Source organism: Phoca vitulina, unplaced genomic scaffold (genome assembly GCF_004348235.1).
Source record: "Phoca vitulina isolate PV1807 unplaced genomic scaffold, GSC_HSeal_1.0 scaffold36, whole genome shotgun sequence".
Classification (NCBI taxonomy): domain Eukaryota; kingdom Metazoa; phylum Chordata; class Mammalia; order Carnivora; family Phocidae; genus Phoca; species Phoca vitulina.
This window is the reverse complement of record NW_022589739.1, coordinates 7,642,589-7,668,240: the sequence shown is the minus strand read 5'-3', so window position 1 is coordinate 7,668,240 and position 25,652 is coordinate 7,642,589. Positions and strand designations below refer to the sequence as shown.

At 43.2% G+C, this 25,652-nt stretch overlaps 1 protein-coding gene and 1 non-coding gene across 5 annotated transcripts in view; both read left to right on the top strand.

Moving 5' to 3' along the window:
- The window catches only part of ZNF143 (zinc finger protein 143), a 65,822-nt gene extending 54,167 nt beyond the window's left edge, over nt 1-11,655 (top strand). For 2 of the 4 annotated variants that reach the window (XM_032427166.1, XM_032427164.1), the window contains exons 13-16: nt 1-149; nt 2,793-2,954; nt 9,095-9,241; nt 10,517-11,655. In XM_032427166.1, the coding sequence (XP_032283057.1) occupies nt 1-149; nt 2,793-2,954; nt 9,095-9,241; nt 10,517-10,600 (542 nt within the window). In that variant the 3' untranslated portion in view covers nt 10,601-11,655. The remainder of the gene's footprint in view (nt 150-2,792; nt 2,955-9,094; nt 9,242-10,516) is intronic. The other 2 variants (XM_032427167.1, XM_032427165.1) reach the window with 2 other exon arrangements.
- A 13,130-nt stretch (nt 11,656-24,785) lies between these two features.
- LOC116646602 lies at nt 24,786-24,949 on the top strand. Its single transcript, XR_004302151.1, has one exon. It is a non-coding gene; the product is annotated as a U1 spliceosomal RNA (small nuclear RNA).
- Nucleotides 24,950-25,652: the final 703 nt, after the last annotated feature.

Sequence of the window (25,652 nt, the reverse complement as noted above, 5' to 3'; positions counted from 1 at the left end):
GTCAAAGTGAAGATGTTCTTAAAGGGTCCCAGATCACGTATGTTACAGGTGTGGAAGGGGACGATGTTGTGTCTACACAAGTAGCCACGGTAACCCAGTCTGGGCTGAGTCAGCAAGTTACACTCATATCCCAGGATGGGACTCAGCATGTGAGTATCCACCAAAAGCCAAACAAGTTAAATAATATTTCTCTGACTATGGACATGGAAGGCAGGTTGGGCCCCAACTGAGGAAAGCCTTGAATATCAAATCACAGGCAGTGCTAGAGCTGAAGGTTTTCCAGTAGGCTGCTGAAAGAGACTGCATACAGGGACATTAGGAGAGAGGATGCTTGTGACTCCAGCATTCGCCTGGTGTTATTGGTGTAGTTCAAAGGTGAGGTGATAAAGGTCGGTACCACCGTGAAATTGAGGGCTTGAAAAGTAAAGGATCCATGAGAAAACATAAATCAGAGAAGCTAGGATTTCGTAGCTGATTAGATCCAGGAGGTGAGAGTGAGAAACCGGCAGAGCCTTGGCTAAGGCGATGAGGATATGATGACATCATTAAAAGATCGTGGGAGGGGCGCCTGGCTGGCTCAGTCAGTGGAGCGTTCGACTCTTGATCTTGGGGTTGTGAGTTCAAGCCCCACGTTGAGTGTAGAGATGACTTAAAAATAAAATCTTTAAAAAAAAAAAAGATCCTGGGAAGTCAGCAATGGGCAAAACTGTAAAATGTCCAGAGTGCAGCTCTCTCCCTACCTGGAGTTAATGGGAGTTCACTTAACTTACCTCCCAGAATTAATAGACCAAGTCTCTTGATTTCCCCAGGAAAAGCAAGTAATGGTTATTCTCCAAACCATTGTTTTGTAGATGCCACTAGCCTAAAGTAATCCAGACTTGATTTCATTTTTAAGTTCCAAGAAAGGTTGTCTCTACCTGGTAGAAATAGGCATATGGGGCTCTTTATCCTCCTATAACTGTCTCTTCCACAGAGAACTCTCTCCTTCCCTGTTTCTCTCAGAGCTTCCCTCTCATGATGAATCCGCCCTTTGTGTTGATAACTGTTACTATGCTGATGTTAATTAGGAGACACAACACATTTGGGATTGGCAATTTCAAGGTGCTTGTACCATCCAGTTCATTCCCTTCCCCCTCACAGCACTACTTCCTCACAGTATTCTTTGTCCACAGATTGCCATGCAAGATTAAACATATTTACTAAGGCAGTTTTAATTTAGCATCAAGCCTAAGACGTTTTTTTGAATTCGATCAACACAGACAGAGACCCTCTTGAAGTCATGCGATGTAACCTCCCTCCCTCCTGATACAGGAGGATTTCCCGCCACAGCAGCCCCCAGACAGATAAGGCAGTTTCTTTCGTAAGAGGCAGCCTGTTCCATTGTTGGATAATTCTGTTGTTTATCAGACTGGAACCTACTGCTATGTCAACCACTCCTGGCTCCTCTCTGACCAGATAAAATGAGCCTCATCCCCCTTCATGTGTTCCAGAACAGCTATTTCCCTTATCCTGATGTATTTTCTCCAGATGTAACCTTCCTTTTTCCTTCAGGGATTAGATTTCTCTTCCATTCCTTTAGTCAATTAAATAGTAAAGAATTACTGAATTCTACCCAATGCCAGATATTTTGGTAGGCTTAGTGTGGGGAGTACAGAAAGTGGGGGTGGGTATCATAGTCTAGTAGGAGGGAGATATTCCTAAATGAACAATAACTTCTTATAATGATGGGTATATAATTGAGGGATGTGTAAAGTGCGGTGTCAGCCTGGAGGAAGGAGTAAATGATTCTTCCTGAAGGAATCTTAGAAACCCTTATAGAGAGTGGCCATTTATTTATTTGAGAGAGAGCATGAGTGGGGGAGGGGCAGAGGGAGAGGGAGAAGCAGACTCCCTGCGGAACAGGGAGCCCAATGTGGGGCTGATCCCAGGACCCAGAGATCACAACCTGAGCTGAAGTCAGACACTTAACCGACTGAGCCACCGAGAGTGGACATTTAGTTGGATCTTGAAGAATTTTCATGAGTTTGGTAGGCAGAGTGAAGGGAAGGGAAAAGTCACGAAGATATAACAGAATATGACATTCTGGAACTGCGAACGATTAGTTGTGGCTGGGAGTGCCAGATGCTGGTTTAGAAGTAGTAGAAGATGAGTCTGGAGAAGCTGTTAAAGCCAGATTGCGAAAGGTCACAAATGCCATGTAAAAAGTCTGAACTCTAGTGATGGGGGGTCACTGGTGATGTAAGCAGGGAGCATAATGAAATTTGTTTTCTTAAAAAGGTGTCAAGGTAGGGTGCTGGGTGGCTCAGTCGGTTAGGCATCTGCCTTCGGCTCAGGTCGTGGTCCCGGAGTCCTGGGATTAAGTCCGACATCAGGCTCCCTGCTCTGCGGGGAATCTGCTTCTCCCTCTGCCCTTCACCCTGCTTGTGCTCTCTCTCACTCACTCTCTCTCTCTCAATAAATAAAATCTTAAAAAAAAAAAAAGTGTCAAGGTAGAGGATGGTTTAGGTAAGGGTTAGATTGGATACCTAGAAAGAAGTTGTATTGCAGGAAGTCAGACGAAAGGAAAATAAGGGTCTAAATTGGCAGTAGAGATGGAGAGGAGGAAATACGTTTAAGAAATAGTCAGTTTTGGGGTGCCTGTTGGGCTCAGTCAGTGGAACATGTGACTCTTGATCTCGGGGTTGTGAGTTCAAGCCCCACGTTGAGTGTAGAGATTACTTAAAAAAATTTTTAAAAAAAATTGCCAAATACAACAAGAAACAGACTGATTTGTAAAATGCGTTGTATTGCAGGTCAACATATCTCAGGCTGACATGCAAGCCATTGGCAATACCATCACAATGGTAACGCAGGATGGCACGCCCATCACAGTCCCGGCTCATGATGCGGTCATCTCCTCAGGAGGAACACACTCTGTTGCTATGGTTACGGCAGAGGGCACAGAAGGACAGCAGGTAATTGCTATTTTCTTTTTATATGAATCAGCACACATACCAGTATCATAACCGTTACATAGATATGCAGTGTGATATGGTGGTGTTAAGCGCACAAACTTTGGATTGAATCCCAGCTTTATAGCATTAGCCACACAACCCTCTGAGTCTGTTTCTCCTCCTCTGTAAAATAGGAGTGATTGTTGCATCCACACCATAAGGTTGATAAAAGGATTGAATGAGATAATGCATATAAAGTACTTAATATAAAGCCCAGTTATATATTCATTAATGGTAGCCCCTCCTATGATCATCATCAGATAGTTAGGAATAGTTCATTTGCGAAATTTTCTTTATTTAATATTTTGAATATGTAATATATTCACATAGTTCAGAAATCAAAAAGTATATACAGGGATGCAGTGAAAAGTCTTCCTCCTACCCCTGCCTCCATCAGCCTAGTTCTTGCCCCCTGCAGAGAGAATCCATTGTTACTAGTTTCTTGCATAATCTTCCAGCAATTCATGAAGCATATACAAACAAATACAAATAGTCATCTTCCCCCCTTCCTTTTTTTCTTATGGTAGTAAACAATACTGTTCTTCACCTTGTTTTTTTTTTTAACTTAATTATACATCTAAAAAATATTTCTGTTTCATTATATAGAGAGCAACTATATGATATTTCACTGTATGAACACCATAATTAAAGACTTTTGCTGTTTCAAACAGCATGTAACCTTGTGGTCATGTGCTTTTGCACATGTGTGAGTCAGTCTGCTAGGCAGATCCTAGAGTGCATTTGTAATTGTGATAAGTAGTGCCAAGCTTCCCTTCTAGGGCCGTGCCCATCCACGTAACCATCAGCAGCATTCGAGACCTCCTCTTTCCCTTCTGTAGAGTCAACATAGTGGTATCAAACTTAAATTTTTGCCAATCTGATGTATCTCTTTGTAGTTTTAATTTTTCATTTCCCTTAAAATACATGATATTAATACATTTTAACAATTGTTCTTGGGCGCCTGGGTGGCTCAGTTGGTTAAGCGACTGCCTTCGGCTCAGGTCATGATCCTGGAGTCCCTGGATCGAGTCCCGCATCGGGCTCCCTGCTCGGCAGGGAGCCTGCTTCTCCCTCTGACCCTCCCCCCTCTCATGTGCTCGCTCTCTCTCTCATTCTGTCTCAAATAAATAAATAAAATCTTTAAAAAAAAAAAAAAAAAAACAATTGTTCTTGTGCTATGCTGAAAGCAGTGTTGAGATTCACTACAGCTACTTTACCATGTTCAATGAAAGAGTCTGTCAAAATTAGTAGCTCTCATTCTTCATAAATTCATTTATAAATTCCATACCATCACAATCAAAATTCCAGCAGGTTCTTTTGAAGATATTACATAATCTCATTTTAAAATTTACATGAAAATGAAAGGACCTGGGCGCCTGGGTGCCTCAGTTGGTTAAGCGACTGCCTTCGGCTCAGGTCATGATCCTGGAGTCCCTGGATCGAGTCCCGCATCGGGCTCCCTGCTCGGCAGGGAGCCTGCTTCTCCCTCTGACCCTCCCCCCTCTCATGTGCTGTCTCTCTCTCTCTCATTCTCTCTGTCTCAAATAAATAAATAAAATCTTAAAAAAAAAAAAAAAAGAAAGAAAATGAAAGGAACCTTTGATAAATAAAACAACCTTGAAAAAAGAACAAAGTTGGAAGTCTTTACACCTTGAAATACAAAATTCAGAATCATAAAGCTTCTGGAAGAGTGAATATTTTTGTAACCTTAGGGTAAAGATTTCTTAGGATAAAAAATGCACTACCAGTAAAAGAAAAAAAATGATAAATTGGACTTCATGAAAATTAATTCTGCTCACCAAAAGACACCATTAAGAAAAAGATTAGATAAGCCTCAGACTGGGAAAAATATATTCACACTATATATATCTGACACTGGATTTGTATTGAAAATATATAACAAACTTCTACAAATCAACAGTAAAAAGACAAATAGCCCATTAAAAATGAGTAAAATAAATACAATTTTTTTTAAATGTGCAAATCATTTGACTGCTCATTTGAACAGACCTCTCACAAAAAAAGATACAAGAATGGCCAATAACATAAAAAAGTGCTCAAATCTGTAGTTATTAAAGAAATGCAAGTTAAAATCACAATGAGATACCACCATTTCAGACACAGGAAAATTACTAAAACAGAAAAGACTAACAACATTTGGTAAAGATATGAAGCAACTAGAACATTCGTACACACTAGTGGGAGTGTAAAATGATATAACCACTTTGAAGAACTGTTTGGTGGTTTCTTATATCCCATGACCAAGCAATTCCACTAGAATACGTATTGTATGATTTCACTTACACGGAATCCAAGAACAGACAAAACAAATCCATGGTGATAGAAATCAGAAAATGCTGCTTGACCGGGGGGAGGAAACTGATGGGATGGAACATGAAGGAACTGTTCTCTGTTTTGTTTTAGGTGGTGGTTCCACAGATGTATCTAACTGTCAGAACTCAACAGAACACCTAAAGATTTGTGCATTTTTATTGTTTGTTAATTATACTCTATGCAAAAACAGAAACAAAAGCAAAACCCAACCACTAGCTTTCAGGCTGTCTTACAGGGTGGTCCCAGTCATTTCCGTGGCTGTAGAATCCCTGGATGGGTGCATGGCACAGCTTGGGTAAATATACCTTATGCCAGTTACAGTTGCAGGTCTGGAAGGATAGTGACCCTAAGGCAAACATTCTTTTTTAGTTTATCTGTAGCCTGGGGTATAGGAAAATTTTCAGGAGAGACCGTTTTGAGGGCTGGAATGAAGCCGGGCAGCTTCCAGCAGCCAGGGATATTACAATAGGAGTGGGGGTGTCATTTGAGGACCAGATGCTGCCATTGCTCCTTCTTCTGCAACTGTAGGCCATCGGGCAAATGTTGGCTATCCACTTGGGGTGTCCAGACACCACCTGTGAATTATCTGTAATGCTTAAATTGCCTAGTTCTTTACATGCATGAGAAGAAAGCAATTGGTCCTTCACTGGCCTTTTTTTTGTTGTTAAGGTAATTGGATTTCTTAGACTCGGTTTTCCAGGTGCCTCTGGAAGCCTAATTAGCAGGTATATAAAGAAGAGTCTGTGCTCTCCATCTATTTTAATTTGAGATTACGAAAGTAATGTATATTCCCAGTGTAATAGAATAGAAAGTCTAGAAACAAACCCTCACATATATAGTCAGTTAAATTTCAACAATTAAAATTTGACCATTCAGTGGGAAAGGATGGTCCTTTAAACAAATGGTGCTGGGAAAACTATATCCACATGAGAAGGAATGAAGTTGGACCTTTACCTTATACCATATATAAAAATTAACTCAAAATGTATTAAAGACCTAAATTTAAGAGCTAAATCTATATAATGCTTAGAAGAAAATATAGATGAAAATCTTCATGACCCAGATTAGGGAATTATTTCTTATGTATGATACCAAAAGCAGAGGCAATGAAAGAAATAAATAAATTAAACTTGTTCAAAATTAAAAACTTGGTTCACTAACTAGAATTTAAAAATTTGGAAAGAAAAAAACAAAATAAAATAAAAAATTAAATTAAAAACTTTGTGCCTCAAAGGCCAGGACCAGGAGAGTGAAAAGACAATCTACATAATGAGAGGAAATATTTGCAAATTATATATGTGATAAGGGATGAATACTTAGAATAGATAAAAACTTCCTATAACTCAGCAACAAAAAAACCAAGCAACCCAATTTGAGCAAGAACAAAGGACTTGAATAGACATTTCTCCAACAAGATTTAGAGATGGCCAGATAGCACGTGAAAAGATGTTCAACATTATTAGTCATCAGGGAGATACAAATCAAAACCACACTGACATACCACTTCACCCCCATGAGGTTAGGCTATTAGCCAAAAGACAGACAGTAACAAGTGTTGCTGAGGATGCAGAAAAATTGGAACTCTGGTGCATTGCTCATTGGAATGGAAAATGGTGCAAGTACTGTGGAAAACAGTATAGCAGTTCCTCAAAAAGTTGAACATAGGGGCACCTGAATGGCTCAGTTGGTTAAGTGTCTGACTCTTGGTTTTGGTTCAGGTTGTGATCTCAGGATTGTGAGATTGAGCCCCACGTCGGGCTCTGTGCTGGGCGTAGAGTCTGCTTGGAATTCTCTCTCTCCCTCTGCCCCTCCCCCTGCTCGCACTTTCTATCTCTCTCTAAAATAAATAAATAAAATCTTTAACAAAAAAAGTTGAACATAGCGGGGCGCCTGGCTGGCTCAGTTGGTAGAGTGTGTGACTCTTGATCTTGGGGTCATGAGTTCAAGCCCCATGTTGGGCATAGAGCCTACTTAAAAGAAGTTGAACACAGAATTACATATGATCGTATAATTCCGCTTGTAGCGATATATCCAAAAGAATTAAAAATAGAGACTCAAACAAAAAATCTGCTATAATCGGGGCGCCTGACAGGTTCAGTCAGTGACTCTTAATCTCAAGGTTGTGATTTCGAGCCCCACATTGGGTTTAGAGATTACTTAAAAATAACATCTTTTTAAAAAACCTGCTATACTCTTTTGATGTTAAAATAACTAGTCTCAACATTTAGGACTACTTACTTTGTGTGTGTGTATGTATGTGTGGTGTGTATAGAGTTAGGATTATAATTTTGTGCTTATCATCTAACACTATATTCTGAGCACTTTCTCATACCAGTTAAGTGTTCTTATAAAAGGATTTTTATCATTTGTAAAGTAATCCATCAAATGGAACTTACTCATTCCACATACATAAATTGTTGTACAAGCTTCTGATTATATTCATTTTTTTTTTTTTTTTAAAAGATTTTATTTATTTATTCATGAGAGAGAGAGAGGCAGAGGCAGAGGGAGAAGCAGGCTCCCCACGGAGCAGGGAGCCCGATGCGGGACTCGATCCCAGGACCCTGGGATCATGACCTGAGCCGAAGGCAGACGCTTAACCGACTGAGCCACCCAGGCGTCCCTTCTGATTATATTCATAGGAACAAATTCTAGACATGGAATTATTGAATTAACGGTATAAAGTATTTTAAGATGTTTGCTACATACTGCCAAATTGTTATCCAAAAAGTTTTAACAATTATGCCGTGGATCTAAAAGCTTCCTTGTTTTTCTGTACTCTTCTTGCTAGTATTGAGGATTTTTTTTATATTTGCATAATTCACAAGCAAAAGTTGAATTCTGTTTTTATTATCATTTGTCTGACCACTAACGCAGTTTTTCATATCAGCTCACAATCTGTTTTTTCTTAATTGAGGTAAAATTTACATACAATGAAACGTACAGATCTTAAACTTACAATTCAGTGAGTTGTTAAATATGTACACCCATATAACCACCATCCCAAACAAGATATAGAACATTTCTGTCACCCTGGAAAGTTCCTTTGTGACCCCCTCCAGTCAATCCCCAGCCCTTTCAGTTTTCCTACTGAAATGGAAATCTAATTTTAAATGCAACAGGTAAATAGGAGAAAATAGTATATTACCTACCATTTATCCCCACTCAGGAGTAAATAGGCCGTTGAGATATGAGTTAGTCCCCGTGTGTAACCTTCCAAGCAGCCACTTAGAGTAATAGAACCTATAGGCACAGTCCCGTCTCCCCTGGCTAGTGGGGCCTGGTGCAGCAGATCCCCTTGGTCGGTGTCCTCTAACCTATGTCATTGGTTCACTAAGCTTGGATAAGTCCCTTCTTTCTGAGCCTCAACTTCTTCAAGTAAAAAAGAAGAGTCCTGGGCCACCTGCATGGCTCAGTCCGGTTGAACGTCCGACTCTTGATTTCAGCTCATGTCATGATCCCAGGGTCGTGGGATCGAGCCCTGTGTGGGGCTCCATGCTCAGCGGGGAGTCTGCTGGAGATTCTCTCCCTCTCCCTCTGCTCCTCCCCCTGCTCACACTCTATATATAAAATAAATAGATAAATCTTAAAAAAAGAAGAAGAAGAGTCTAGAATAGACAATATGTAAGTTCTCCTCCAGCTCTAGGCTTCTACAAGTCTGTGGTCAAAAGGGAGTTTTTCCTTTCAGATCCGAAGACAGTCCCTCGCATTAAATGGAGTTCAATGTACTTAATCATAGCTTTCCTTCTGTGTACTTCTTGTTGCAGGTTGCAATTGTGGCTCAGGACTTGGCCGCGTTCCATACTGCCTCATCAGAGATGGGGCACCAGCAGCACGGCCACCACTTGGTAACCACGGAAACCAGGCCTCTGACCCTGGTGGCCACGTCCAACGGCACCCAGATCGCAGTTCAGGTGAGCACGGTGACGGCCGGACTGCTTCCCGGCTCTCGGCCTGTGCGCTGTCCTTTATTCATAACCTTCACGGGAGGCCAGGCACAGAATAATCTATGGCACTTAGCTCCTTGAAGGAAACTGCTGTTTGCGGGGGACTCAAAGAGACTGGCACTTTGTTCTGTATTGTCTTTGCTTGTTTTAGGGGAATTTATTTATTTATTTATTTATTTATTTAAAGATTTTATTTATTTATTTGACAGAGAGAGACACAGTGAGAGAGGGAACACAAGCAGGGGGAGTGGGAGAGGGAGAAGCAGGCTTCCCGCCAAGCAGGGAGCCCGACGCAGGGCTCGATCCCAGGACCCTGGGATCATGACCTGAGCCGAAGGCAGACCCTTGAGGACCGAGTCACCCACGTCCCCCTAGGGGAATTTATAGCAAGAAAAAGAAAAGCTTCTGGTAAACATCCCAGCATGCCCCCAGCCAGCCATCTTTACTTTCAAAATAAGTCTCATTAGGTAGGATTCTAGAAAGCACTTAAGAGCTACTCCTTGCAAATGAACCTAGTGTAAACAGAGACCCTAAGTTAGTCCCCTGAGAATCCCTGCACAGCTGTGTTTTATGTTGGGGGAACATCAGAAGACAGAAAAGACTATTCTCAGGGAAGTCACTGGATTGAAGCAGAGAGTCTAGAATGCTAGGTGCAGATTATTTTTCCTTGGGAAGAGTTGTTTTTCATGTATTTACTTGGAAAAGAGAAACACATTTAGGAAAATGCCAACCATTGGTTTTAATTTAGTTTATGGGCATGGAAGCTAATGGCTCAGGACGCTCTCTCAGTGCCTCCATTGGAAAAGATGAACATCTTTTGTCTGTTGCCCGAGTGAAGGTTTATCAAAATCCTAAAGAAAGAAACTATATTATACTCCTGCAAGGATTTTTTTTATGCATTTATGATTGGATCAGCGGTAGTATCTTAAGTCCAGCTGTCAGAATTACAGAGAGAAATTTTACTTCTGGGGGGCACCTGGGTGGCTCAGTCAGTTAAGCCTCTCCTTCAGCTCAGGCCATGATTCCAGGGTCCTGGGATCGAGCCCCACATCCGGCTCTCTGCCCAGCGGGGAGCCTGCTTCTCCCTCTCTGTCTGCCTGCAGCTCCCCGTGCTTGTGCTCTCTCTCTCTCTCTCTCTCTGTCAAATAAATAAATAAAACTCTTAAAAAAAATTTTACTTCTGGCATATACTATTTCTTTGGTATTCTCTTTGGTATGCCTTTGTGTTTGTTCCTGTTTCAGCTTGGAGAACAGCCATCTCTGGAAGAAGCCATCAGAATAGCATCTAGGATCCAACAAGGAGAAACGCCAGGGTTGGATGATTAATCCTCGAAACAGTGGGGCACTACATCAGAAGGAGCCTTGCAAATCTTCAGGCAGCAGACATCCATGAGCCCGGGCCCAGGAAAATTAGAATGTTTCCATTCCTGACATACTGTACACATTTTTATGCAAGAGTGGAGAACAGTTTATTCTTGACACTTTTGTGTATATAACCCTTGGAATAGATTCCCAAACGGATTCATTGTGTACAAGGATGTATGAAATTAGGGCAATACAGTTAATTTTCACGTTACTCTTTTATCAGTTTGCAAACTCCTAGCGTCTACATGCAAGATAAGTGGAGTCTTTTGATGGATTTTTAACTTACTGTGAAAAGATTAAATAAAGGCTGTATCTAAAACGTCAAAGGTTCTATACTTCAAACAATCAATTCCAAAAGCCATCATGGATAATAAAGGATGTAAAGCCTTCGAATATTTCCCCAAGTTAATAGAGTGTCTGCAGTTTTTGTTCTACTGTATACTTGTATGTTTTTATTTGTACCTCACGGTTTGAAGACTATTCATTATAGTTTTCCATCCCTGTTAAAATACCACCTCTTCAAGCTGAAATGCTAATTATATTGAATTGGATCCATGACATTGGATTATGTATAAAATGACAAAGTTTGGTTATTTAAAATTAAAAAGTTAAATCCAGTGCTTTGGTTTTGTTAAAGATTTTACTTAGCGTTCAATTTTTTGTTACTGTTTTTTAAAAATAATGAACTCTCAAAGTTTGACCACAGGCTGGAGCCCGGGATAACAGTGCTGTAATTGAAAATGGCTTTACTCTGAAAATTAGGTTAGTGGGTCGGTGTAAATTATTTATTTTTGCTTATGTACTTTTGTTTTAAAGCTTATTTACCCTAAAGTTTATTATTAATTTTGAATACAGCAATTTTTAAAATGTTACCTTTACCTTTGTTTTATTAAATTGGTATGGGGGGCGGGGAGTGTTGCAGAAAACACCACCAATGATTACAACCCAGCACACGTATATCGAGAGTATATTGTTTATCAAGCACAGAATAAGTATTTTTTCATACATTTTTACGTACTTAAAACAGTTTTGTGAGATATAGGGGATTTATTATCCCCATTCATACAAGGGGAAAACAGCTTCCTAAGAAGTTAAATGTCTCACCCGGGGCCTGTGGCTGTGCAGAGGCAGGGCAAACACAGGGCAAAACCCAGACTTTGTGCGCCCCACGTCCCGCGAGCTATTCCACCACACCGCGACTGCCTTCTCGGATGACAGTTTGTGGCAGAGATGATCGAGATGAGCTCTGGTGCTCTGGTGTTTTCTGATTGCCTAATGACCTGAGCCCTTGAAAAACCATGCCTAATGTCAGAAATTCAGCTTAGGGTCCACCAAGGTCCAAGAAAAAAAAAAAAAGGTGGGAGGGGGAGGGAAGGTCTGTCTTGCAATAACCACTCCTTCGCTGTGGTTCACTATGCTTTGTTTGCCAGAGAGCTGAAATGAGGCGCTCGTGTTTCATTTCAAGCTTTACAGTAGAAAGGGGAAAACTGTTGTACTGTTTTACTCAATATAAATGTTATCTTTGATGAGGTTTCTTTGAAGTCTTGTTAAAAAGGGTCATGACTTAGTCATCTGAAAAGGGGGTTGGGCAGGGGACTGGTTGCTTTCCCTTCAAAGCTCCTCACAGATACTTAACATCAGAAAAGGTCTTAGTCACACACAGATCCAGTCTTCACTCTTGACTGAGACATTTAAACACACATAGAAGAACTCCCAGCTGAGGCCTGCTAAGGCTCAGAAAGGGCTGGCATGGGAAGACAGAGGAAGAAGAGGATCTGCAAAATCACAGGGTGGTGCTCTGGCCTCCCAGTGCCGGTCGTGGCCACTGCCCGCGGGCTCCTCTGCGGGGCCCACCCAGGCCTGCTGTGCTTCCCAGGACCAAACCCAGGCTGTCAGCCTCCCTGCTCCCCTGACAGCTGCCTTTGCTCAGATCACAGGCTTTCTCCCTCAGCCCAGCCCCTTTGCCAGGTAGACTGGACGAGGCTGAGCTGGACTCCGCTCGGAGGCTGGCCCGATTATCCCTTGGCTCAAGAGAAAATGCCTTCTTACCGGCACCAGAGAATAGGGCAGAGGGATGCTGCTGGTGTGTCCCCTGCCTGCCTGCCTTCCCGGGAACAGGACCTCCGGTGCCCAAGGGAAGACCAGCTGACGGGCAGAGAGTTGCTAGGAAAGCCGGTGCGCGGTTTCTTCCCAGTGTGGGATGCAGAGAGGGGCCCTCCAAAGTTGAAAATTCCCCGAAGACACTTGATGAAACAAGAGTACGCTTTACAAATGGAGCCGGATGGAGCATAACTCTGCAACGTGATCCAGACGAGGCTCAAGGCAACACTTAGTCCAAGAAAAACCCCCACTCTCCCAGACACAACTTGAGGCCACTACAAAGAGAAAGGATATTGCCCACAGTCTGCAGTCGTAAGAATTTAGGGAATAGAGTCAGAGAAGGGCTTGGCTTCCTCAACCCTCCAAAGGTGGCAGTTGCCCAGAGGGCCAGACAGCGGCCTGTGCCCCAGCCCCCACACCCCCAGGCCAGCAGGGGCCAACCGGCTTTGGAGGGTCTCCTGTGCTGCCCGTCCTGCATGGCAGCCCTGGGCCTACGGAAGTAACTTGGGAAACCACGCACTCAGCACTGAAATGGATGGATTCTAGGAACTTCGGTCCAGTATTTCCTAGCTCGGGTAAGACTGTAGACCAGTCGACAGTTGGCAGATCCCAACAGTGAGCAGGGAGGGAGAGGGCGAAAAGGACAGGGCACAGCTGAAGTCTGTTGGCAAGCGAGGAAAGGGAGCCCAGGGAAGTGGAGAAAGGCTGCCTCAGCCCCCTCTGCCGTAAGCACTTTCTAGATTTAGGCTTTCTTAAGGATGAGGAGATCTTACAAAGAAGACTCCAGCCAAATCCCGTCTTCTCTTTTGCTTGAGGAACATGGCTGGCTCATGGACATGTGACCGGTGCGGTTGAACAAGACCCTGCACTTGCGATTTAATGCACTGTGGTTGCAAGTCTTGGAATTCTTAATAGTTTTACCTTTGAGTTCGTGTCCTGTGAGGTCTCATGGGGCAATGGGACACAGTGCCAACCTCTGCGGCCTCCCTGGATGGGTTCTCTGTCACTCCCCTACCTGACCTCCCGTTCTCTCCCCAACCCCGCCCCTGCCACCATGCCCTCTGCTTTTGGCAGGTCGGTGTGGGGCGCATGCACCCCGTGGAGCCCGGCGAGGCGGTGGCCATGCCCACCCCCGGCTGACAGCACCACAGTGCTTGAGGTGGGCCGCTGACCGCAGCCGAGAAGCTCAACCCTACTGAGTGCTTCCCAGTTCTGAATTTTGACGATATCTGGGAGCAGCCTGTTTGTTGTGGGCCGGAGGGGTAGGCCTGTGGGAGGGGGGACCCGGCAGCTGTCACGCCCAAGATGTACCCTCCTCAGGCATCTGTGAAGTCCCAGGCCCTGGCGGACTCTTTCTATAGGCTCTGCGCCCGGGCCATCCTTGCTTCCTCCTTCCACCTTTCCTGAGCCTGGCTTGTATTTGTCTCTTCTAGCCAGCGCGAGGTACACTCTGGGAGCCACAAAATTTGAATTGTGTAATTTCAGTGATTTCAAATACAAGTTAAATACTATGATATTTTAATTTAAAACTAGCATTGCACTTGGGGCACCTGTGTGGCTCAGTCGGTTGAGCATTCGCCTTCAGCTCAGGTCATGGTCCCAGGGTCCTGGGATCGAGTCCCGCATCGGGCTCCCTGCTCTGCGGGGAGCCTGCTTCTCCCTCTCCCTCTGCCTGCCGCTCCCCCTGCTTGTGCTCTCTCCCTCCCGCCCCTCGCTCTCTCTGTCAAATACATAAATAAAATCCTAAAAAAAAACTAGCATTGCACAATATAAAGGGCAAAATTCATGCTAAAAATTTGAGATTAATTTTTCTTTGCTTAGAACAATATTAGATAGCAAATAAAATAACACCAAGACAAGTCGAGAGAGAGACCTCGAAAGAAGGAAAAAACTCATGTATTCCTGTCTGTGTATGTGGGGGGGGGGGTTGTAAAATATATATAACATAAAATTTACCATTTTAACCATTTTTGAGTGTAAAGTTCAGTGTCATTAAGCACCTTCAAATCGTTGTGCAAACATTCCCACTATCCATCTCCAGAATTTTTTCATCTTCCCAAACTGAAACTCTACCCATTAAACGATACCTCCCATCCCCCAACCTCCCAGCCCCTGGCAACCACCCTTCTACTTTCACTTTCTATGAATTTGACTATTTTCAGGACCCCATATAAGTGAAATCACTGTTTGTCCTTTTTTTTTTTTTTTTTTAAGATTTTATTTATTTTTGCGAGCGAGCAAGAGAGAGCACGTGAGCCCGATGCGGGGCTCGATTCCAGGACCCAGAGATCATGACCTGAGCCGAAGGCAGACGCTTAACCGACTGAGCCACCCAGCTGCCTGCTATTTGTCCTTTTGTGTCTGGCTTTATATGTACCTTTAACAGAATTTTTTTCCTGTTTTTTGACCAAGGGGCTCGCACTTTCATTTTGCCCTGAGTCCCACAGATTCTGTAGCCTGCCCGGCTGAGGGAAGCTCTTCTCTCAGCCCCTCTCTTTTCACTGTCACACAGAGGTATGACTCGTGTTTTGGAAATACATTATCTGCTTCTCCTCTTAGAGCACGGGCTCTCTTCGCTTAACTGGGAACTTCAGCTGCCGCCTCCCTCTCTAAACTCACCTGGCTCCAGAGGTACAGAGAATCCTCCAGTCCCCATGCAGGGGTTTCATTTTGCTTCCTAAGCATGTCTAAAATTGAAGGGCAGAAGGTCACACTGCGAGCAAAGAATGCTCAAGATCCGGGAAAATTGCGTGAATAGTTAAAATGAAAATTATCCAGCAAAAGCTTTTTCTTGTTACTTTTCTGCATTGAAGTGAAGGACGGTGGGACTCCTGCTCTAATGTCAGTCGCAAATGTCTCCCTGGTCTGCCTCACCTCCTCAGGGTTCCCGTGGGCCCACGGGAGGCAGCCACAAGCTCTCCACAACACCTTCGCTAATCTGTCCCAAAGCCCCACCTGCCTAAGAAAGGGCTGTGGAAAACAGCTCTAATCTCAGTTACTGACTCAGTCCCAGTGGCCTCCAGACAAATTCTGCAATTTCTATGGAAAAAGCAAAGGGGTAAAATCTCTGCTGCTGTGAGGGGGTTGTCTTATCTTTTTCAGTGGGAAACTTTCTCCAAGCCAGTGGCGGGCTTTTGAGGCAATGAGGGCCCTGGGAGCAACTCTTAACACTCACCAGATCTTTTACTCAGATAAAGTTGTGTTTGGTTTTTTTTTTAAGATTTTATTTATTTATTTTGACAGAGAGAGAGCACACAAGCAGGGGGAGTGGGAGAGGGAGAAGCAGGCTTCCCGCGGAGCAGGGAGCCCAATGCGGGGCTCGATCCCAGGACCCTGGGATCACGACCCCAGCCAAAGGCAGACGCTTAAGGACTGAGCCACCCAGGTGCCCCTACCCAGATAAAGTTGATCAGGCAAGCCGCCTCTCCATGATCTTAGGGCTTTCCTAACATCCTGAAATTGCTTAATGTTCCTTTCAAAAGAAAATCAGGAAAAGTAGAAAACTGGACCATTTTTTTTCCTGCAAAAGTGATCTTCCCTATAATAGCGAAGCTCCTGAAACTTCGAAGTCAAAAAGAAAGGAACTAGTTAATGAATGAAAGCCTCCACGGTAAGCCTTGGGGTCAGTCACCAGCAGGAGGTGCTATGTGGGTTCAGGGAGCAATCCCCAACCATACGTTGCTTGCTTCACCACTTCCTTCTGGAACAAATCAACCAGCTGTGCCTGGGCCAGAGTGGGGTGGGGGGAGGTAGTCTCTTCTCTACCAGGAAGGAAGTTATTTCATGCTGGGAGAAAACAGTTTGAGTGATGGGAAGAGAAGGACCCTGAACGCCTCCTCAGGTTGCTGGGGTGATACTAAGGAGGACATGCCCACATCAGACCTGGGAGACTAGCTTTGTCTCCTTGCCCAATCTGACAGCCACTTTTGGCTTTATAATCATATTGACTAAGGAAATATTTCCGAGGGCATCTCAGATTCAGTCCTGAGATGCCCATGGCGATCTTTGTGACTTGGACGTGCTGAGGACTGAATATCACTCTCACACGCTCACTGACAGGGCAAATCTCTGCCAGAGCTGAGGAGTCCCAACCCCAGTCATTTCTTCCTAGCAACCTTCAACACTGCTAAGGCCAGTCCTAATGGATGGGCAGGTTGCTGGTAGTATTTGGCATTCCGTATTACCTTACAGTCTCAGGGGAAGGTCTATAGGGCCGCTGTCCTCCATCTCCAGAGTCACTTGCTCACCCAAAGACAGAGCTCAGCCCAGGGCCCCAGTGTCTACCATGACTGGAGGCAACAGGATGCCAACAGCTCCTATTCCATGTTCTTGGACAGCAACTATTGGGATAAATGCCCTTTGCTGCCCTGAGCTTGGATCCAAGTCTAATAAGTGGGCTCTGGCCTTGTTCCTGAGGATTAACTCTGTCTTGGTCACCTCTCCTGGTCCCCAGACTTGCTAAACTGTGACTATGGTTATCCAGCAGAATTGCAAGGGACGCTCTTGCTATTGAACGAAACCTAGTGTTAAAAATATGCCTAAATTACTTCAGGGGCACCTGGGGGCTCAGTTGTTAAGCATCTGCCTTCGGCTCAGGTCATGATCCCAGGGTCCTGGGATCGAGCCCCGCATCGGGCTCCCTGCTCGGTGGGAAGCCTGCTTCTCCCTCACCCACTCCCCCTGCTTGTGTTCCTTCTCTCGCTGTGTCTCTGTCAAATAAATAAAATCTTTTTAAAAAAATAAATTATTTTAAAATAAAGAAAAAGCTATACTGAGACCCCATTTTTCACCTATCAAGTTGGTAAATATATATATTAAAAAGTTGATCTGTTGTCAGCAAGAATATAGGGAAATAGGTTAAAGTGCCCATATTCTTTGACCCAGCAATTCTACTCCTAATAATGTATCCTACGGATATACTCACATATGGAGAAGTGATGTCAAGAATACTCAAAGCAACATTGCTCATAACAGGAAAAATTTGAAAACAGCTTAATGGAGAGCTACTTAGATAAATTATGGGAGAGTCTTGCTCTATTAGGCTCCTCCAAGCCTCAGCATTGAGTGGGATGCTTCTGAGCAGGAGGTCCTGGGGTGGACTGGTCACAGGTATTGGTAGGCTAACTAATGGCCCCCAAATATATCCATGTCTTAATCCTCAGAATCTGTGTTATTTTTTTTATGGTGAAAGGGATTTTTCAGATGTGATTAAATTAAGGATCTTTTTTTTTTTTTTTTAAGGTTTTATTTATTTGACAGAGAGAGACACAGTGAGAGAGGGAACACAAGCAGGGGGAGTGGGAAAGGGAGAAGCAGGCTTCCCGCAGAGCAGGGAGCCCGATGCAGGGCTCTATCCCAGGACCCTGGGATCCTGACCCGAGCCGAAGGCAGACGCTTAACGACTGAGTCACCCAGGTGCCCCATGCTCCTCTCTTTTAAAGAGTAGCAATTCTCCTTTTCATTCAAGGCCGCTGTGAATTTGGAGAGTGAGATATAGGAGATCCTGAACAAAGCGGCTTTGCCAGTGAGCTGCTTGCTTTCACTCTTTCTTCACCAAAAATGAGTAATCTTTTTTTTTAAGTGTATTTATTTTTAAGTAATCTCTACACCCAACATGGGGCTCGAACTCACAACTGTGAGATCAAGAGTCGTAAGCTCTGGGCGCCTGGGTGGCTCAGTTGGTTAAGCGACTGCCTTCGGCTCAGGTCATGGTCCTGGAGTCCTGGGATCGAGTCCCACATCGGGCTCCCGGCTGAGCGGGGAGCCTGCTTCTCCCTCTGACCCTCTCCCCTCTCATGCTGTTTCTCTCTCTCTTTCTCTCAAATAAATAAATAAATAAAATCTTTAAAAAAAAAAAAAAAAGAGTCGTAAGCTCTTCCAACTAAGCCAGCCAGGTGCACCCAAAATGAGTAGTCTCAAGAACAATAGATGGGTTGGTGGCGCCTGGGTGGCTCAGTCAGTTAAGCATCTGCCTTCGGCTCCGGTCATGATCCCAGGGTCCCGGAATCGAGTCCTGCGTCGGGCTCCCTGCTCAGCGGGGAGCCTGCTTCTCCCTCTGCCCCTCCCCCTGCTCGTGCTCTCTCTCTCTCTGATAAAATAAATAAATAAAGTCTTTAAAAAAAAAAAAGAACAATAGATGGGTTGGAGACAACGGGCAAGCATCACTCCCTCCAGAAGGTGGCCGGTCATGATAACCAGTAGCTAAGTTATAGTGGCTACAGACCACCCTGAGAGAAGTGCACAGAGGTCAGGTGTTTACTAACACACTGTCTTGGGCGGGTCCCCTGCATCTAGCTGATTGTCACCAGGGCAGATCAGAGCGTGTGTGTGTCTTGTTCCACTCATAGCCCACAGTCAGCATACATACGTGCAATGGAAGATGGCGGCAGGAGGATACTTACCTGCAGGAGAATAGGCCGTAGCACTGTCATCACGTGGTCCAGAGTGTGAAAGTATCACCAGATGGTCTGTGGCTGTGGTATCTGCATCTTTCCTCCGTTCTACTCGGTACTCCCTTGCTTCAGATGTAAGGCTGTCCATAGCTCATGCCCCAGAATGGAAAATATTACACTAGAATATACAGTGCAAACAAAACTTCTATTTCCTGGGGTGCCCTCTCCCACTCCCCCTGCTTGTGTTCCCTCTCTCACTGTGTCTCTCTCTGTCAAATAAATAAAATCTAAAAAAATAAAAAATAAAAAAAATAAAAGAGGAGCAATACTATATAAGGTTTGGAATGCTCTCCTAACACATCGTCACCATTCCAAATCCTCTCCAGTGTTGTAAAACAAAAGATCATGACCCCAGTAAATGTTAAAATGAATTACTGAGAAGGAAAAACAAAGTTTAATTAAATGATTAAAAGATAAATTATAGGCATAAGGAAACTTTTTGGGGTGATAGAAATGTTCTAAAACTGGATTGTGATGAGGGTCACATAACTATAAATTCACTAAAAATCATTGAATTGTATACTTTCTTTTCTTTTTTTTTTTTTTTGAATTGTATACTTTCAATAGATGACTGTTATGGTATGTAAATTTACTTCAATAAAGTTGTTAAAAGAAACTTTTTAAAAAAAAATTATGCTTCATCTAGACAATGGAATACTATGCAGGCTTTAAAAAGAATGGGGGGGGCACCTGGCTAGCTCAGTGGAACGAGTGACTCTTGATCTCGGGGTCATGAGTTCGAGCCCCATGTGGGGTGTAGAGATTACTAAAAAAATAATAATAAACTTAAAAAAAAAAAGAACGAGCAGACTAGTTCTATATGTATTTACATGAAACAACATCCAAGAAACGGTAAGTGAAAAAGCAAGGTGCAGAACAGTATGCATAATATGCTACAAGTTCTTATACAAATATTTAAAAGATTACGTATATTTGCATAGGCCATTTCTGAAAGGAGATACAAGAAAACAATAATGTTGGTTGCCCCTGAGGAACAGGCTAGAAGCTGGGGGTGAAAGGGAGGTTCACCTTTGACCATATACCTTTCTGTGCCTTTTGAATTTTGTATTACGAGCTTTTTATTATCTAAAAATAAATAAAATTGTTCGCTTTCAAGAAAGAATCTCAACGATAGGCCTTCCACCTCTACCTATAGCACTTTGTTAAAAAGATTGTCTATGGTCACCAAATTTGAGCTATAGGCCTTCATTAAATATAAGGTTGGCTGGTGCAAGTTGATTATAGTAAAATAGTTTGAATTTAGCCTTCAACATTAGGTTTAAAATGTAAAAGTGTGACTGGCTTTTAGCAATACATTTTTATTTATTTATTTGAGAAAGAGAGAGAGAGCGGGAAGGGGGAGAGCCAGAGGAGGAATGAGACAGAGTCTTAAGAAGACTCCCTGCTCAGTGCAGAGCCCGACCCAGGGCTCCATCTCACGACCCTGAGATCACGACCTGAGCTGAAACCAAGAGCTGGATGTTTAGCTGCCTGCGCCCCCCAGGTGCCCCTAGCGATACATCTTTTAAGGACTAGTGGACTACTTATCTGGTCTCATCCCTGAATATCCAGCCATTCTCAATGTCAGAACTGTAGCCAGTTGCCCCCATATACAGAAAGGGCCCAGTGCTCACTGCTCCAGGATAGCCTGAGGTAATGGCCATGCACACGGCCTTACTGTCTGGATCCGTGAGAGAAGCACGGTGCTTTCCCTGACCTGACAAAGAAGGACCAAATTTCTTTCCAGTTTCCTTGGCAACTCACAGGCTGACAACACGACCTCAGTCCCTTTGTCTACAATCCGTGTGTGCTACTACTCTGGCGAAATTAAAAAAAAAAAAACCTCTGCCTGGACAGGTTAAAAAAGCTGTTGCCTTGAACTTTGGTTAACTTCTTCTTTCTTCTTCATTGTGTATCAGAAGAACGTGAGGAAGGAATAAAGCTGACTGTTTCTTACTCATACTATATGTTTTTTAAATTAATTAATTAATTAATTTTGAGAGAGCAAGAGTATGAGCAGGGAGAGGAATATAGGGAGAGGGAGAGAATCTCAAGCAGACTGAGCATGAAGTCTGATAAGGGGCTCCATCCTAGGACCCTGAGATCATGACCTGAGCCGAAATCAGGAGTCGGATGTTTAACTGACTAAGCCACCCAGGTGCCCCTCTTACTCATACAGTATGTTCTGTGAGTAAGGACCCACTCATTTAGAAGAACAAGAGCCTGAAACTAGGCAGTTGGTCCTTAGTCAGCCTGATGTACTCAAACTAGGAAAAGTTTTCAAGTTCTCCTAAACAATTCTTCAATCAGTGATAGATCAAAACTGAATTACAGACTCGTTTTAACCATATAGCAGTGAAAATGTATGGACTTCAACTACATGTGAAAATATGGATGATCCTCACAAAGATAATGCTGAGCAGTAGGAGCTGGACGCAGAAGAGTACAGGCAAAGCTATTCTTGCTGCCTGAAGTCAGAAGAGTGGACACCCTTGGCAGGGAGGTGGGTCAGGGATGGGTGGAGAGCCCAGACGCATGCTGGCAGGGCCAGCTTCGTGAGTGTGAGCACAGGACCCTGCATTTAGAAAGATCCCAAGGTGAGGGACGCCTGGGTGGCTCAGTCAGTTAAGGTGCTGCCTTTGGCTCCGGTCATGATCGCAGGGTCCTGGGATCTAGTCCCGCATCGGGCTCCTTGCTCAGCGGGAAGCCTGCTTCTCCCTCTCCCACTCCCCCTGCTTGCGCTCTCTCTCTCTCTGACGAATAAATAAAATCTTTAAAAAAAAAAAAAGAAAGAAAGATCCCACAGTGGCTTTAATGTTCTGCTGTCACACATCTTACAGTTCTTAATAAATGTGAACATTACATTTCCATTTCTCACCGGGCCCTGTAAATTATGTAGTGGTCCTGGGTACTGGTAATATTCTGTTTCTTAACCTGGGTGTTGAATTTGTGAATATTCACTAAACTTTACATATGTCGGTATGTTTGCCTTTCTGTATGTATATGATACTTCAACACAAAATGTTAAAAACTGAATTATAGACTATTTTAAAAATAACTCAGTGAAACTATTTACTAAATGCTGCCAGAGTTGTATTCACAAGAAAATGGATGGCCTTAAACACTTCTGTTACTAAATAAGAAAAAAGAAAAGTTCATTAAGAAAGCAGACAACACAGGAAATTAGAAGGGGAAAAAAAAAGCCACAGCACAAAGCGAAATGCAAAGAAAGTGAAAGGAGTTAACAAAGACACAAGCAGAGTGAACGATTTCAAAATCAGAAAAACGACATAACTGATGAATAAATCTAAGATCTAGAGTTCTTTGGGTTGGGAGGAAGCAAACAACAAAACTGATAAGCCACCAGCTAACATAATAAAAAAGACAGACAAAACAGAAATGCACAAATTAGGAATGAGAACGGGTTTACAGATGGGTACAGAAGAAATGATGAGAAATACAAGGGAGAGGAGGATTCAGTCAGCATTTGTCCGATCCTATGCTAATGTAATTTAAAATCTGAGTGAGGGGTGTCTGGGTGGCTCAGATGGTTGAGCTTCTGCCTATGGCTCAGGTCATGATCTCCAGGTCCTGGGATGAAGCCCTGGGCTCCCAGCTCAGTGGGGAGTCTGCTTCTCCCTCCCCCTCTCCCCCTGCTCATATGCGCTCTCTCTCTCTCTGTCTCAAATGAATAAATAAAATCTTTAAAGAATAAAAATAAAAAATAAAATATAAAATCTGAACGAAATGGGTAATAGTCAGGAAATATAAATTATCAATATGGACTCAAAGAAAGGAGAAAATCTAAACATAAATAATCACGGGCAAAAGCTGTCAAAAGCTATACACCTCCAAAAAAAAAAGCAGAACCTAGATACGTTCATTAACAACTTCTTTCAAACTTTCAGGAAATCAATCATTCTTACTATTAAAGCTATTCCAAAACATAGAGAAAGAAGTAAACAGCCCAGTGTTTCGTGAAGCCAAAATCTTACAAAGATTGTACAATAGAAAAACTAGGGACCAGTCCTATTTATAAATACAGATGCAAAATGCCTAAAGAAATATATGAACATAACTTTGCAGGATATTTTGAAAATGACTAAACACATTTATTTATTTCAGGAAGGATAGAGTGGTATAAGGAAATCCATTAATCCAATTCACAATGTAGATATATCAAAAGTGGAAAAAGCAGAATAATTAAGAGAAATGCTAAAAATTTGATATCATTTAATATTCATTCTTCACGAATAGTCTGATAAAAGGAAAAGTATACTTCTTTAACATAACACAGGTAGAAATCTGTGCATGTGTACTCACACACATGTATACATTAATCAACCAGTATTACTTTTTTTGATATGTATGTATGTATTTATTTATTTATTTAAGGTAAGCTCTACACCCAGCATGGTACTTGAACTCACAGCTCTGGATCAAGGGTTGCATGCTCTACTGACTGAGACAGCCAGACGCCCCCAGCAGTATTACTCTTAATATTCCCATTAAAGTCAGGAGCAAGACAAGGCTACTCACCACCTCTCCTATTATTAGCACCATGCTCTAACCGACTGAGCTAACTGTCCACTGAGCACTTCTCCTATGATCTAATGTTGTTCTGGAAGTGCTACTTAATACAATTAGACAATACAACAAAATAGGTCATAAATACTAGAAGAATTATTAATTATATGATTATTTACCTAGAAATCCAAAATAATCAACAGAAAAATTGTTAGAAACTGTGTAAGGCCATAGAACGTTTTTTTGAGTATTTATTTTATCCTGGCCATTTTTCTGTGCTCTTGTACAGAATTAGCTGACAAGCATACGGAGGGCCCGGGGAAGTCAGCGGAGTTTGGTAGTGGTAGGTGGAAGTAAGGGTGGGCACCAAACACTTAAGGCTTAACTACTTCAGAAACCTTGATGGTGGAGCGCCTGGGTGGCTTAGTCGTTAAGTGATGCCTTCGGCTCAGGTCATGATCCTGGAGTCCCAGGATTGAGTCCCAGGATCGAGTCCCAGGATTGAGTCCCAGGATCGAGTCCCACATCATCAGGCTCCCTGCTCAGCAGGAAGCCTGCTTCTCCCTCTCCCACTGCCCCTGCTTTTGTTTCCTCTCTTGCTGTCTGTCAAATAAATAAATAAAAGAAACAAAACAAAACAAAACAACGACGACAGAAACCCTGATGGCCACGCAGGTGGTTTGGTCAACACTGGCAGGAGTGTGTGTGAGCAACCCCATCCCCCAAACTGAGCTCCTGGCTCAGATTCTGAAGCTGGTAACCATGGATGAAGCCTTTTTATTCTGCCCTTAGAAATGAGCCTCCACTAAATCAGAGGGTCCTGGAAGCCCTCTTCCTTATCGGCCCCTCAGCACAGACGCAGCCCCAGCACAAGGTTGCTTGTCTGAGAGAAGGAAGACCAGTCCAGACGGAGTAACTGGGCTAAGAAAACAGAAGCACAGGCTCCATTCTCAAGAGCAAAATGAGAGGAGGGGGATAGGGATGTGGGGAAGCAAGGAGAGGGAAGAAGGGCTCAGACATCAGCGACCTGAGAGGAGAGTTCCCAGTACATCAGAAAAGGCAAGGGTGTACTTACCTGGCAGGGGAGGTACCATGATCACGAAGGTGGTTGTCCCAGGGCAAGGCTTATCTATTGCACTCCGGTTGTGCCGACCCCTGTGATTTCCCCAGACGTGGGAAACTCCACTGCATAATTTGTGGTAGTGGGGGACTGCAGTCACGCTTTCCCCGGATTTTAAAAAAAAAAAAAAGCAAAGGTATGGGTCTTCAGGACTTGTGTGCCCCATCCTGTTTCAGAGATAGTACTAAGACCTTCCTTAGTCTCTGGTTAGGCTCTCTTTAGTTGGCACCTCAGCACTTCGACCTGTTCTCTCATTCAATCCATACAACAACTCTTAACAGGTTTGGGGGGTTTTTTTTTTGACACTTTTGTGTATTTCCCTAGATGTCTTCCCTGTGATAAATATATTTGCTCAGGATACTTTTTTAAAAATGGCATCATTATACAGTGTTTGTAACATTTTTTTCATTTTATCTTATCTTTTCATTCTGTACATATAGCTCTCTCATTATTTTGCAGACTGTGGTTACTCAGTATTTGACAGACATTTGGGTGGCCTCCAATCTGTGGTATTATAAACAATGCCTAGAATATACGTCCTCCAGATGTCATTTGGCTGATTCCCTCACTTCATGCAGGTTCCTGCTCAAATACTGCCTCCTCAGAAAGCCCTTCCTGGATCACATGATATAAAATAGCATTTCCCTCCAACCCTCTACCACTTCTTAATCCCTTACCCCCCTTTTTGATAGCACTTATCACTACTTGATATTTTTTTGTATGTTTGTTTACTTATGCATTGTGTATCTCCACCAGAGGCCTCAAAAGTTTCAGGAAAGTAAGGACTTTGTTTTGTTTCACTGCTGTGTGCCCA